At 43.9% G+C, this 16,376-nt stretch overlaps 1 protein-coding gene across 1 annotated transcript in view; it reads left to right on the plus strand.

Annotated features, from left to right (window-relative positions):
- Window positions 1–16,376, plus strand: part of LOC124775307 — a 314,651-nt gene that overhangs the window by 244,981 nt on the left and 53,294 nt on the right. The window contains exon 8 of the mRNA XM_047250143.1: window positions 10,382–10,530. Coding sequence (XP_047106099.1) covers window positions 10,382–10,530 — 149 coding nt within the window. The remainder of the gene's footprint in view (window positions 1–10,381; window positions 10,531–16,376) is intronic.

Here is a 16,376-nt window from a genome sequence, read left to right on the forward strand (position 1 = left end):
TTCGGCACATTCAATGTGCTGGTGCTTAGAAACAGCATATACTCATAGGGTGTAACATATAACGTAAAACACATCGAATATAGGCTTCTACTGAACCCGACAAATAGCGTGTGGCATTTTATTTACTGCCTGTGACATAGGGAGCGTTCTGCATTCCTGTTGGTTTTACTTTATGTCGCATGTTGCCGAAATTTCGGAGAACTTATTTTGTGTTTCACCTTACGAAATGGCTCCTCAAAGAGAAGTAACAGGAAGTGACGTCATAAGACTCGTAGAGACCCACGCCAACATTAGCTAACTTGTCCCGTGCGCCGATTGCTTACGAGAAAACATTTGAATTCGCATTCGCGACAAGATCCTGTTGTTGTTGTTGTGGTCTTCAGTCCTGAGACTGGTTTGATGCAGCTCTCAATGCTACTCTATCCTGTGCAAGCTTTTTCATCTCCCAGTACCTACTGCAACCTACATCCTTCTGAATCTGCTTAGTGTATTCATCTCTTGGTCTCCCTCTACGATTTTTATCCTGTTATGCTTCGTTTAAAGAGGTCAGACATGTGATACCCAAGCTTCAGAATCTGGCAGTGGTCAGATGTTGCCTGAAAATACTGTGGTTTACCGTTCATCGACATTTTTGCTCACGTAGGTCGGAACCCCATGACTGTCATGCTAATGTGGAATCGATGGGTTGCGGAGGGCATTCTTCAATGGCATGCAGGTTCTCAGTGGCACCACTGGACTAGCGCCTGAGAGGATCAACACATTCCTCGCTCAGCCATGCAGGTTTGAACAGTCGCGTCAAATATAATGAGTAAGGAAATGAACTTGTTTTGCAGCAAGGCAAGTGTCCGCATGCACAGTCTGACAACGTGTACAGTACCACGGACAGTCAACACAGCGACGTTGTTGAGGCTTCCTTGGACGTGCTATCAGAGGGGGGGGAGGGGGTGGGCGTGGGGAGGCTGGGTTATACCGACAGGTTTACACTTTTGCACCCAATGACAGCACTCCACAGAGGCTAGTTTTAGTTTTCTCTATAGTATCATGGTAGACATACCCATATGTTGAAACTCCTAGGAAACGAACGTTGCCAGGTTGCAATTGTCTTCTCTATAAGGTCTCTGCACTTGATTTGGCACTACAGCTTGCTATTGGTTACACAATACCCTAATGTTTGGTTCGCATATCTGGTATTTTGGACAGAAGCCTTTACATTTCTGGCGTTTTCATGTTGGTAGGTGTGCCCTATCTTCAAGGTCTCCATAATGTTGTCTTTTAACAAGATAATGTGAGAGCTCATGTTGCTTGTGCTGTATTGACACGCCTCAGTACAGAGGGGTTAAACTGTTACCTTGGCCACCAGTTTCTGCAAATTTGTCACCCACTGGGAACATCTGATCATGGGTTGCTGTCAGACTGGAACGCCACCACTACCCTAACTGATCAACTCTGGCACAGAGTTAAAGCCTCATGGAATGACATATCCTTAGCTGTCATCCAAGCTCAGTTGGGGGCCAAACGGGTTGGAGCCACCACCCACTAGTGGGCATTCTAGCGGTCATGGTGGACAGTGGCTGTTAGAGGCTATAAAAACCTTTTCATTAGGTTTTCATAAAATTTTAACATAAAGTATGTGGTAAGCAATTCTTCTCATAGGCTTGAACTTGCTATAACAGTGCTTTACGAATTTTACTAGCTTATTTCCTGTAGCTTCGCCTGCATGTGCATTCAACACATTATTGCTCACATCTACCCCCTGCTCGTTTCCATCTCTTCCACTGTCACTCTGTCCACCTCATCTATCTTCTCCTCCCCACTCCCTCTGTCTCTTCATCTTCTCCTCCTCCCTCTTTCTGTCTATCTCCTGTCCCTCTCTCTCGCCATCTCCTCCTCGCATCTCTCTGTCCTTCCCCTCCTCACTCCTCTATCTCCTCCACCCCTCTCTCAAACCATCTACTCCTCTCACTTCATCTGTCCATCCCCTCATCACCCCTCTGCTCTATCCCCTCCTCCCCTTTTTTAATCTTCTTCTCCTCTCCCCTCATCTGCCATCCCCTCCTCATCCATTTCTCTCTGTTCTTCTCGTCTGGCCCCTCTCTGTGGTATCCACTGTCTCCTCCTCCACACTCACAGTCTCCTTCCCCTCTCTGGGACATCCTTCTCTTGTCTCTGTCTGTGCCCTCCTTCCATCTTCTCTCTTTCCATCCTCTCCTGCCTCCCTTTTCCACTGTCCATCCATGTTGATTGTAGTTCAACACTCTACACGTCTCATGGAGGGCTGGCTACACACCAGGAGCTAAGATACCCATTCTTGACCCTCACGTATAGGCTGCTGAGCAAAGCAGATCGATAAGACAGGCTGATACTATTCCAGCACAACATACCTGTCGTACTAGGCAGCATGCATGTGGGGACTGGAAAACAGTTCGTTACTCCTGACTTTTAGGCTGCCCTAGAAAGCATATCTATCAGGTATCCAAAATTGTTCCTACACAATATGCTTATCATACAGGAATTCCTAAGGGACCAAACTGCTGAGGTCATCGGTCCCTGGACTTACACACTACTTATGTTAACTTAAAGCTAAGGACAACATACACACCCATGCCCGAGGGAGGACTCAAATCTCCGGCGGGAGGGGCCAGACAACCTATATGTCAGTGGCTACAAAAAGCACATTTTTTATCCTATTTCTACCCTTACTGGAGCTAGGATGTTATAAATCCCAAACTGCTGATACTCATGAGGCGTTCTGTTTCTGTGCCATATTTGGTTGAAATCGATACAGGGGTTTTGGAGGAGATTGCAGACATCAACCATTGGGCAGTTAGAAAATTTTACTTCTCACACTGATACTAAATTGTTTTCTTTCAGCGAAAGAATGTCGTCGAAAAGAAGTGTCTGCTATGTGAGCAATAAGTTGACTGACACCCAAACTAAGCAACACTCATCCTTCAGACTCGCACTTATGTTGCACGATAAGGGGAAATGTCAAATTCTGTAACTTGTGTAGGGTCGAGGAGAAACTTTATAAGTGATGGAGACTTAATAAATAGAGAGCATGCCAGATGGAGTTGTAGTTCAGGAAGATGAGGCCTGTTAAAGATGACAGGACATAGATGTGAAATGTATCGAGGTGATGGGCGAGAGGGATATATTGAGAGAGCCTTTCAGTTTCCGTATGAATCTACTTCGTCAGCGCTGAGCGCTGTTAATAACTAATAATACAATGGAAACAAATGGTTAACGAATTTGGTATAACATTGTTTAGGGTTCACTGATAGTTTCATACACTGGTGCGCCAAGATTAAGGACTCAAGTTAACTTTTGCGTGATGTCACTACCTAAAAATATAGAAAGAATTACTACAGTGTAGTACAGAAGGTAACTGAAAAAATACGAAATGAAATGAACAGATATGACACTTTTGTTCAAATACAATAATTAATCTGAAGTCGCCGCGACTTACGGTGTTCCCCTGAACACTAAAAAAGAAGGTTCAGGTGGCTCTGAGCACTATGGGACTTTACATCTGAGCTCATCAGTCCCCTAGACTTACAACTACTTAAACCTAACTAACCTAAGGACATCACACACATCCATGGCCGAGGCAGGATTCGAACCTGCGACCGTAGCAGCAGCGCGGTTCCGGACTGAAGCGCCTAGAACACTAAAAGGTCGGGACATGGTTCCTAATAGAGTGTGTGGTCACCATGCACGGCAGTGCATGCTCGGCAACATGCTCCCATGCTTGTCACAAGGCTAGTAAGAAGTTTATGTAGTAGGGCACTCCATTCCTTCACCTGCGAGGTCGACACCTACAAGATGGTCGTTGGTGCATGTGGACGTGCTGCAGTGAGTTTCCTTAATACACGCCAGAAGAACAAAGTGAGTGACCGCTACAAAACATTTTCGTGCAAACATCAGTACAGCTTTCAAAGTGACATCGCCTCTTACTAAGTTTTCTCTTCTTCCACAGGATGACCACAGCATTTACGAAAACACTATGTAACATCAGTATGACCTTATTGTAAAGTTGTTTTTGTAATGCCATTTAGCCAGAAGATGCGGTATTCCCTCGAAATATGTCGCTAAATAAATAAGTTACAATAGTTAAAGTTTGTGACGGGCAGCGGTAATTTAAAAAAAAAAAACTTGACATAAATCTGGAAGGCCGGTCGCGAGTCCAATGTGCTAGACACTGCGCCACCACTTTTAGAAGGAAGAAAGACATGAAGGATTTCAGAAGAAGGAAAAATTACTTTTTACCGGTTGAAGGAATGTACAACCATCAAAAGGAACTTTACTGCATTATTACTTTTCTTTTTCAGTACCGGTACCACAAAATGGAAAATTTTTCCTTATCATTTAGTTCAAAATTAAGAAGAAATTTAAACTAAAAACTAACAATAGAAAGTAAAGAAAGGAAAGAAAAGCGGTAAAGCACATACCTGGAAACGGAGTCAGCGGGATCGAATCCCGGTTGAACCATGAGCTTTTCAGTCTTCGTTTTAACGTACCACTCATCTCTCAACGATCTGAGGAGGCGCCAGAAACAACACGTGGCTCGGATCCCAAGTTAAACTCTAGGTCCCCTTTTCCCTGTCTGAGAACTCGCGTATTTTAAAGACACATAAGTTGCCGATATGGTATCCAATAGAAAGACTTGCACACCTGGCCACTGAACCACACCAGATTATTGTTGATGTACATAATTAAGTTTATGGACCCATCAGCGTGCGAATCCTATTAGCACTTATCCGGTTCGTTTTTTTCTGTTTTTTTTCTTTTTTACCATTGCATGGCGTATTTCTTTCAGTTATCTTTAGCGCTATTCTGTAGCAGTTCTCTCTATGTGTGGTCCATGTTTCAGCGAGCTATGTTACATAATGCAAAAGTCACTTTTGGCCTTTCCTTTTGGACATCTTTTTACTAACGGCGGGCCGGTCGGAGTGGCCGTGCGGTTCTAGGCGCTACAGTCTGAAACTGAGCGACCGCTACGGTCGCAGGTTCGAATCCTGCCTCGGGCATGGATGTGTGTGATGTCCTTAGGTTAGTTAGGTTTAATTAGTTCTAAGTTCTAGGCGACGGATGACCTCAGAAGTTAAGTCGCATAGTGCTCAGAGCCATTTTACTAACGGCGGATTGCCAAGTTGACAACAAATATGTAAGTCTGCATAGCGTGTAATTCTTCCTCGACGTTAAGTAGGTTATGAGAGTAGACCGCACACATTTCGCTCTTAAGAGGTATCACATCAATTCATTTCTTGTTGAAGTAACTTAAGGGAATGCAGCCGGGTGACGGCGTCGACAATCGCCATTATTTCGACAGAAGCACACAATGCCACTTTCAAGGCAAAACTGCAGCAAGTAAGCGATATGCAAGCGAACTTAATAGTTCGGTTTTCAGAGAAATTCCGGAAAGATAAAACATACACACACACACACACTGAAAGCACTAGTGCCATTACGAACCAAAGATGACGGGCGTGAGAAGTTATCAATAGCGAAACTAACAATCAGGGAGTGAGGTAGCATTAACTCTGTCCCTCTGTTTTTTGACAAGGGAGAGAGCAAGATTCCATGCAGAAATTAAACAAAAGCCGCCACTGCTAATTCAATTTCAACAGCTTCCTTAATAACACTATCCCGATAGCTGGAAGTGCATTCCAGAATCTCCGTTTTGTTATATTCCAGAGGATGACCGGTACCAAGTCAATTTTTCTGCATGGCGGATTTTCTCGACTGTTGTAAGCGTGTGTGCCGCTTATGCTCAGTACATTGGCCCTCCACAGTCCTGATAGTCTGACCAATATATGACATGCCACAACTGCAAATTATACAGTAGAATCCCGCCTTACGCAAACGAAGATCGTCCTTTACGGAACCCAAAAAGACCCTGATCTTAGATGGTGCTCGAAAAACACACTTCACATTACATTTCCTCAAAATAGACCAATCCCATTCGAAACGCACGCAGCGTAAGACGGAAAGGCCGCAAACTTTTGTGCCACCTCGGTTTATTATCGTCACTCGCACTATGCACACTCGATCGATAGCGCAACGCATGTCTGGTCTGTCTTTCATTATGACGATTCTGACGAAAGGTGACTTAGAGCTGGACTAACTCAGCTGAAAACTTGACACGGTCCGAGATGACATGGGCCCAATGAACCAAGGTACGAAGTACGCCTTCACGCTGAGCCGGATGGTGACAACTATCAGCCTGCAGCTACAAGTCAGTGTGAGTAGATTTCCTATAAATTGCATGTCCCACTATACCACCCATCTTCCTCCTGCCAACACATCAAGGAAGTGAAGACAGGCATCTTTTTCCACCTCCAGTGTGAAACAAATAGTCGGGTGATCTGAATTCAGGTGTTCTAAAAAGTCGTTCAAATACTCAGTGTCATGAGGTGAAACAACAAAAGTATCTTCTACATATCTAAAAAAAAAAAAAACAAAAAACAAAAAAAACACGCAGGTTTCAAAGGAAGCGACTCCAAGGGATGTTCCTCGAAATGTTCCATAAAGAAATTGGCAATAATAAGTGACAATTGTCATCCACAACAACTGCATCTGTCTGCTCGTAGTATTGGTCATTGAGTAAAAAGTAAGTGGAAGCCAACAAATGTCTAAATAGGTTCGTTAATTCAGCACCAAAACGAACCTCAATCAACCATAAATGAACAGAGAAAGACGAGTGAAGAGAGAGGCCACATAAAAACTTACTATAAGATTAAATTCATTCAATCTGATTCCCTGTAATCGACGTAAGAAATCCGCCGAGTTGTTAATGTGGTGCTCCCACCGACTTTTTACAGTGCTCAGCAGAGTAGCAAGGTGTTTTTCTATACGATATGTCGGCGGACCAATGTCACTCAAAATCGAAGAGGAACCTTGTGGACCTTTCGGAGCCATATAACCTAGGGATGGCTGTCTTCGCTTCCTTGATGTGTTGGTCAGGAGGAAGGTGGATGTGACATGCAGTTTACAGAAAACCTACTCACACTGACTTGTATCTGCAGACTGGCGGTTGGCGGCGTACTAGCATACAGCACTGATTCCAAAGTTCGGCAGCGAGCAGAAACAATTTTACCTTCCAAAGTGATACACCATCTTCCGGCTTCAGCTGAAACAATTAACCACCTCAACCACCGCGCCGGATCTTCTTCGACTGAGCTATTAACAGGGTGGGTGTGCTCGTCTTATCAACCTGTGTGGTTAAGGGGACGGGCTAAGACCAGTATGTGCAGATATTTCTTACAGCAGCCGCGATTTGAAGCTCAGGCCTGCAACAATAGTTGTGAAGTGATGTGTCGACAGAAGTGCCGACACAGTGTTATTTTTAGGGGGCCGATAGGCACGCTATGTACCGCAGACGGGCGTGAATTCTGGAACAGGATAACTATTGAATGGCAGCAAGAAAAGTACGTAGCTGCTTTATACTTAACTTTTAATTATTGTTGTATACATCGTTCTTCTTGAGACATTTATACTATAACTTTCAAAGTAGGTAAGGCTAATGGCGCCTTGCTAGGTCGTAGCCATGGACTTAGCAGAAGGCTATTCTAACTGTCTCTCGGCAAATGAGAGGAAGGCTTCGTCCGTATTGTCGCTAGCAATGTCGTCGTACAACTGGGGCGAGTGCTCGTCCGTCTCTCGAGACCTGCCTTGTGGTGGCGCTAGGTCTGCGATCACACAGTGGCGACACGCGGGTCCGACATGTACTAAATGGACCGCGGCCGATTTAAGCTACCACCTAGCAAGTGTGATGTCTGGCGGTGACACCACATGAAGCACCTTGGACTCTGTGATAACGAAGGGTGTATTTCTGTAAATGCTCAACTGCTACACCAGTAGGATCCCAGCCATCCATTATTCTACGCTTTCTTGCCATGAGTTCTCTCCTCGTAGCTTGTCGCGTAATACCCACCGCGCACCCTTTTTACTTTATATGCAGTTTATATCAAATAAAATTTTAATTAATTTCATATTGCTTATTGTTGCGAGCATGACAGATAAAATACGATTCTCACTATTATTTTCTGCAGTTGAAAATATTTTATCTTTATGCACTTTGACCTATTATGTGGGGATAAGCACAACACTGAAAGATTTCCTGCTGTGGACGTACGATCTTTAATTTGCAAACTATTTTTATACAGGGTGCTACAAAAAGGTACGGCCAAACTTTCAGAAAACATTCCTCACACAGAAATAGAGAAAAGATGTTATGTGGACATATTTCCGGAAACGCTTAATTTCCATGTTAGAGCTCATTTTAGTCTCGTCGTCCAACTACGCTCAATGGTGCACGTTATCATGATTTCATACGGGATACTCTACCTGTGCTGCTAGAACATGTGCCTTTACAAGTACGATACAACATGTGGTTCATGCACGATGGAGCTCCTGCACATTTCAGTCGAAGTGTTCGTACGCTTCTCAACAACAGATTCGGTGACCGATGGATTGGTAGAGGCGGACCAATTCCATGGCCTCCACGCTCTCCTGACCTCAACCCTCTTGACTTTCATTTATGGGGGCATTTTAAAAGCTCTTGTCTACGCAACCCCGGTACCAAATGTAGAGACTCTTCGTGCTCGTATTGTGGACGGCTGTGATACAATACGCAATTCTCCAGGGCTGCATCAGCGCATCAGGGATTCCATGCGACGGAGGGTGGATGCATGTATCCTCGCTAACGGAGGACATTTTGAACATTTCCTGTAACAAAGTATTTGAAGTCACGCTGGTACGTTCTGTTGCTGTGCGTTTCCATTCCATGATTAATGTGATTTGAAGAGAAGTAATAAAATGAGCTCTAACATGCAAAGTAAGCGTTTCCGGACACATGTCCACATAACATATTTTCTTTCTTTTTGTGTGAGGAATGTTTCCTGAAAGTTTGGCCGTACCTTTTTGTAACACCCTGTATAACACTGATATGGCTTGTTAGATATGGAACATGGGATCATTACTGTAACTAATTATGGGAAAAATGCCCTTCGGTACATTCATCTCTTGAATGTACTGAAAATTACTCTTATTACATGTACGGAAGTTACAGTATGTTATGTTCACTAAACGTAAAAGCTGCAGTGGATTTTTTTTAAATATACGAACACTATTAACTGCCACGACTAACATAAGAGCATGAAACTAAAAAAAATGAAATTTGATTTTTATGTTATCAGCCAGAACAGGTTTTGCACAGCAATCTTTGATCACACACAAGTAAAATTTTATCACTCATGAATTATTTACGTAAATGATAATACAATAAATAGCAGCCGCCCATGTCCACCTGAAAATGACATAATAAAATCCACAATTTCCCTCTGAAGTCTCCAGGAAGCTGAAAGAGAGAATTTTAATGTACCGTTACCTGCCCGCTATATTGCGGGACAACTGCTTTCATTCAGTTTCATTTGAATTTGCCGCGCCAGCGCTTCCCGCGATCGCTGCACGGCTCTGCGTCATGAAAAATTCCTAATACGCTGAAAACGGCTGAGAACGTGGAATGAAATCTTGGGCAAGCTAGCAATAAATTATTACAGGTAATAATTTTAACAATTTCTATATTCAAAAAATCAACATAAATTGAAAGTACACACCTTTTACAAATATCAGCCTCCAATGGCGTCTTTCTCGATCAAAGGACAAACGAAGGCTACATAAGCATTCAATCGAGCGTCACAGGCTCTTACAACTTTAACGGCTACAAGAACACAGAGACAGCAATGTTTTCACCTCAACTATTTATAGGGAATTTAATACGCATCTTTGTAATTATTTTTAATTATCATTGTCTGCTTCCATACATACATTCGCCGACCACAGACGTTAATTGTGAAATACAGATACATAATTATTACACAAACATAAAAACGAAAAATTGTTAGTTCCTTTTATACATAATCTACAACCATTCATATAGTAATGAAATAATAACAATAATACTTATAAATGTTTATTTTTATTATTTTTTATATATTATAACGATTTTGTAAATGTATTGCCAGGAGGCGTCACAAGCTCTTCCGTAGCTAGTGTTCTACAGTGTCAAATTTGTCCGCCAGTGGTCTCCATAGCCTAAGCTTTTACAACTGAGTTGCCGTTAATTCGGCTCCTACTGCCAGGTGTAGGAAAATGTTGGCAACGGGGTGATTATTTTTTCCACTGTGTAAAGTAAGCTCTCCGATACCCGACAGAACAGTAATCGATTTCTGCACTTGTCGGCGAACACATCAGAATGCCATTAGGATCGGTGTCAGCTAAGCTGATGTCCGGCGGATCGCTTTCGACACTAGGACGCCGGTGCGGAGCTGTCCCTAGTGTGTGCTGTAGACATGTAGACGCCGACTGGTCGCTGTTGCAGGGAAGGCCGCCACGACGGTGCTGCTGGTGTACAGGCACGCGAGCGACGGCCACGTGGGCGTGGTGCGCCAGCTGGCCGACTTCCTGCGAGTCGCGGGCGGCTTCCACGTGCTGCTCGACGAGGAGGACATTCCGCGCTGCGCGGACAAGGTCAGAGTCTGTCTGCACTGCCTCGCAAAGTACCGAAAACAATCACATTTACTATGCATTCCACATTAACTCGCTCCTTATGCATTCTATATATATATGGTGCTTCACTAAATGTGTTTGCCTCTGTGAGTTACGAAGCAATAGGCGACGAAAATATTTATTGCGTGGGTCACTATAAGAAACGTTACACTGTCTGCGGAGCTATGAACATAGTTTATTCTGTCATTACCCAAAGAGTTACAGCAAAAGGATACAAATTTTTAAATGGAACAATAGTTGTTTCTATTATAAATTGGAATCAGCAACACCAGCTGTGTACACATGAATTTAAATTGCATTACTATCAATTTTAATTTGGGAGCTACAACTCTTCAAAGTTTCAGGGGCAGATACCACACACGCTGCGAATAACGCAATGCGCCCTCTCGAGCCACACAAACAAACGGGGCTCAATATAGCACAGTTACTGACGTCGGATGAAGAAGGCATACACGAACAACGAGTACGTTGACATGTTGTTGATGCTCGACGAGTGCCGACACGATGCCACTGAAGCAGTCATGGCGTACGCCGTGAGATATTCTAGGCGAAGAGCTCCGGCAGCCATTACGTTCTTACGTGCCGAACAACGACCTCGGGAAACAGGCAGCTTGGTAATGCGCCGCAGTAACAGGCAAAGAACTGCAAGAAGTGAGGAGACGGAGTTGTTTGTTTTAGCTGCAGTACACCACGATTCCACATCCGCAAATGACCTAAAACGGCGCATCGAGGACACATGTTGCTCCGTGACACCGGCGATGTTACATCTTGTCCGCAGATCCTTTAGAAGGCGCATTGCATTGTGCATTCAGGAACATGGACACGCATTTGAGCATCTCATTTAAATCAACTTCCCACCGCCATAATATCCACAGCCATGTATTAAGTACAGCGTGTGGTATCTGCCCCTGAAAGTTTGAAGGGCTGTAGCTCCCAAACTAAAAGTGATAGGAATGTAATTTAAATTCATGTATACGCAGCTGGTGTTACTGATTCCAGTGCATGATAGAAACAACTATTGTTCCATTTAAAAATTTGTATCTTTTTGCTGTAACTCTGGATAATAACACAATAAACTATGCTCATAGCTCTGCAGACGGTATAACGTTTCTTATGATGAACTACAGCAATAAATATTTCCGTCGCCTATTACTTCGTAACTTACAGAGGCAAACACATTTAGTGAAACACCCTGTACATATACTGGGCGAAGAAAAAATGCCGCACTTGGTTGTCGGCATGCTATTCGTCATCCCAATTCAAGAAGAAAATGTATCTAGCAAAACTTACGCCCGCCGACTGGTTTACTAGGAATGCGATTTAAAAAACAAGGGTCTGGCAATACTGTAACTGCGTGCAGCGTGGCCAAGAGCAGGAGGCATCAACTCTGCACTGTGCTGGACCTGTCCCATCAGCTCAGTGAGCCGAGGTAATGCCGTGGGAAACGGATATGCAGATTCACCGGTGTTCGAGTCGCGTTCGCGCCAAACATTATTTTCAGTTAAAGTATCAAAATGTATCCAATCTACGCTTCCACAATGCGGTATCTTGCGTATTTTCTGTCACTGTTTCCTTTATTTAAATATTAAGACATATCACGAACTTCTTACAGATGTAAACGACCACTATGTTTCGTCCATGAAACAAATGAAGCCAATAGAAAATAACAGTAGATACAGTTCACATGCCTTATTTACAAAATTTTCGATGTCTTCGGCTTGCAGCAAGAACCACTGACAAAATGGCACTCATCGAATGCGATCTTGCGGCAGCTGGTGTTGAGTTAACGCATAATGATATGCATGCAGTTCTTCATTACGCAACACAACAACTAGCCTTTGAGATATATGGAAATGCCGTGCAACACCGCGTGAACAGTTTCAAGAGTCACGTCTTCTGCTTGTGGAGTAGGTCTGGTCCTTGGACGACGTCTTTCCATTACCTGTGGTCGAAGATTACCAGTTTCCCGAGGGCGTTGCTCCAGGCGACGAAAAATATTCTTATCGGGATGGTGCCTCTGGCCTCATGGTGAAGATACACTGCAGCAGTTCGTCGATCACATGAATGGTGTCCATCCCAACATTAAATTTACTGTCGAGATGGAGAAGCATGACAAGCTACCATTCTTGGATTTTTGGTTGAGCGGAAGGCAGGAGGCCAGCTTGGTCATTCAGTATACCGGAAACCAACACACACTGATCGGTACTTGAACGCCAATAGTTTCCATCACCCTGTACGCAAGAAAGCGGTCTTGCACTCGTTGGTTCATAGAGGCAAGATTATCTCTGACGACGACAACCTACAATCTGAATTGCAGAACCTAAAACGTGTTTTCGGGGAAAATGGATACAGCAAAAGAGACATCGCAAACGCTTTCAAGGGCCGCCGACGAAACACACCTGGTGAATCAGTAAAGGAGGCCAAATGGACTGCATTCCTGCCATACTATGGAGCAACTAGCAGCAAGTTAGGACGTCTGCTGCAGAAACATGGGCTAAGACCAGTGTTCCAGGTCGCCTCCAAGATACGAGATATGTTGCGCCCTGTTAAAGACGACATTGCTCTTCGAGTGTCCGGCGTGTATGGTGTACCCTGTGAATGTGAGGCATGTATATCGGACAAACTATTCGCACGGTTGCGGAGCGTTGTACCGAGCACAAGCGCCATATAAAACAAAGGGAGCTTGACAAGTCGGCCATAGCGGAGCATTGCCTAGACAACAGACATAAAATACAGTTCGAAAATACAAAAGTGTTGGCTCATGCATCTACATATTGGGACTCCGTCATAAAGGAAGCGGCCGAGATCCGTTTAAACAACAACAACTGCAACAGAGACCAGGGGTACACACTCAGCAGGGCATGAGGGTGGGCGTTGGACATCGAAAGAAAGCAAAGACAGGTGCGCGACGCGGGAGCGGCAGTTTCAAAGGTGGCGTCCGCCCCTGGCGCCACCTGACGTCACCGTTGCTGCCATGGGCAATACCTCCGCTAGCTACCCGGCTCGACTTACGCGCGCCACATTGGATCTATCTGATTGGCTGCTGATGATGCCTTCATGCCTATATAAGCGAGAAACCGTAGCAGCCCCGGCAGTCAGTGAACTGACGACGATGGCGGGGATGGTCATCGAAAGCTCGAGAATTTTATTCGAATTGACGCGGCTTGAAAACCGAGAACGTTTTATTCAACAATAGCAGTTTGGTTATCGGATGTACCCAGCATATCGACGTATTCATCGTTTCTGTACTCCATCGCCAAGCCGGCCCTACCTGAACTTGGCAGGACAAGTCACGATTGCGCACTGCGCGGTTTCTACACACATGCATGCAGTTTAATGGATTCCACCGTCATGTGTCAGGCTACTGCCAGGTGACGAAACGAGGGCCTGCTTATAAACGACGGGAACTAGGGGAACGGACGTCTAAAAAATAAAATACGAACCTGACGAGGATTCGAACCGTAGCTCCATGGTGGATGTGGGTTTAGATGTCCCAGCAGTTTACTCAGTGAGCTCCGATGTCTGGTACGATAGTGCACGGTGATGCACGTTCCTCTGTACATTTCAGTGCGCTGCACGATGTGACAGTGCTGCCGGCTCCTCCTTTTCATACACGTGTTTTCATTATGCACCGCATCTGGTTTCGGTAGTTAAACTTTTGACTTGAATCTGTATGAGGAACCACATGCCGATCTTCAGGTGCAGTAGCACTTCTTCTCCCTGTCTACTACCCCACAAAAAAATTGAAGCAACCAGAAGACGCGATCGGTTGTCAGTGTAACTTCTTACACGTACACAATCATCGGCGGGTGTGTAAATCACTAGCGTAGTGTCCGCTGCTTCGTTCGTGTACACTGTAAGGTCTGCAGACATGTTTTTTGTTTTTATTTAATCCAATTTCTGTATTGTTCACAAATTGCAACACCTTCTAAGCTTTTCAAGCTAATTAAGGCCATATAAGCATGGTCTTTTCCGAATGCACTTCAGACCGAAAAGCGATTCTGGTACCTGGAGCCCACATTTTTCGTTTACCATGCCTTTCGTGTTCTTGTGTAGATATTTACATAGTAACTTTCAGCCCTTAGCAAATATTTGTTTGTATCTAACAGAGAAGTGAAATACCAATTTTCATAAATTGAGCTTTAAATTTTTTTTTAATGTAACGAAATATCTTCTTTCAAGTTTTCATCCCCTATTGCACTCCCTTGGGAGTTTAATTTCCAGAAACGTATTTTCTTTTTTTTTATTTCTAACCGAGAAGTCAAATACCAATAGTCATAGATGTAGCCTTAAAATTTCTTTAGTAGTTCTTTAGGAATTATTTATTTTCAAAAACACTTGCATCCACTATTTTACCCTCTTAGTGGTTGAATTTACAAGAACGCTGAAACACTTATTTTTTATTTTCTGACTAAGAAATCAAATGCCAGTTTTCGTAGTTCAAGCTTCGGAATTACATTAATAGCAACATACTTTCAAAAATCATTTCATCCCCTATTTCACCCACTTAGGAGAGGAATTTCGGACAATACCTTCTTAAGCGACGCCTACAGCGTAAGACCAACACCAACTCCTAATTTTTCTATCTATTCTTAGCGGTTTCGGCTGGGGGATGATGAGTCAGTGAATCAGCCTCACTCTATTTCACCCTCTTAGGAATTGAAGTTCATCTCTAACCGAGAAGCCAAGCACCAATTTTCAAAGACTCAGCTTTCGCAACGGCATATTTCCATAAAACGTTTCACCAACTATTTCACCACCATAGGGATTGTATTTCCAAAAATAGTGACATGTGCAGGTTTTGTTGACATAGATTTAGTTCCAAAAAAGCTTGCACAATGAAATATTCCAATAAAAATTTCCATCCCCCATTTCAGCCCCATAGAGGCTGAATTTCCAAAAACAATTAAACATGTATTTCTTTTCTTTTGTAACTGAGAAACCAAATTTAAATTTTCATAGATTTAGCTTTAAAAATGCTTTCATAATACACTGAAGTGCCAAAGAAACTGCTGTAGGCATGTGCATACAATTACACAGATATGTAAACTGGCATAATACGGCGTAGCGGTTGGCAACGCCTATATAAGACATCAAGCGTCTGGCGCAGTTCTTATATCGGTTACTGCTGCTAAAATGGCAGCTTATCAAGATTTATGTGAGTTTTAAAGTGCTGTTATAGTCGGTGCACGAGCGGTGGGACACATCCCCGAGGTTACAATGAAATGGGGACTTTCCCATACGACCATTTCACGAGTGTGCCATGAGTATCAGGAATCCGGTAAAACATCAAATCTCCGACATCTCAGCGGTCGGAAAAAGATCCTGCAAGAACGGTACTAACGACGACTGAAGACAATCGTTCAACGTGACAGAAGTGCAACCTTTCCGCAAATAGCTGTAGATTTCAGTGCTGGGCCATCAACAAGTGTCAGAGTATGAACCATCCAACGAAAAGTCGTCGATATGGGCTTTCGGAGCCGAAGGCCCACTCGTGTACCCTTTATGACTGCAGCACACAAAGCTTTACGCCTCGGCTCGGCTCGTCAACACCGACAATGCACTGTTGATGACTGGACACAGGTTACCTGATCGCACGAGTCTCGTTTCAGATTGTATCGAGCGGATGGACGTGTACTGGTATGAAGACAATATCATTAATCCGTGGACCCTGCATATCAACAGGCGACTGTTGAAGCTGGTGGAAGTTCTGTAATGGTGTGGAGGGTGTGCAGCTGGAGTGATGTGGGACCCCTGATACGTCTAGATACGACTCTGACAGGTGACACGTCCTGTCTGATCACCTG

Source organism: Schistocerca piceifrons, chromosome 2 (assembly GCF_021461385.2).
Source record: "Schistocerca piceifrons isolate TAMUIC-IGC-003096 chromosome 2, iqSchPice1.1, whole genome shotgun sequence".
In the NCBI taxonomy this organism is placed as follows: domain Eukaryota; kingdom Metazoa; phylum Arthropoda; class Insecta; order Orthoptera; family Acrididae; genus Schistocerca; species Schistocerca piceifrons.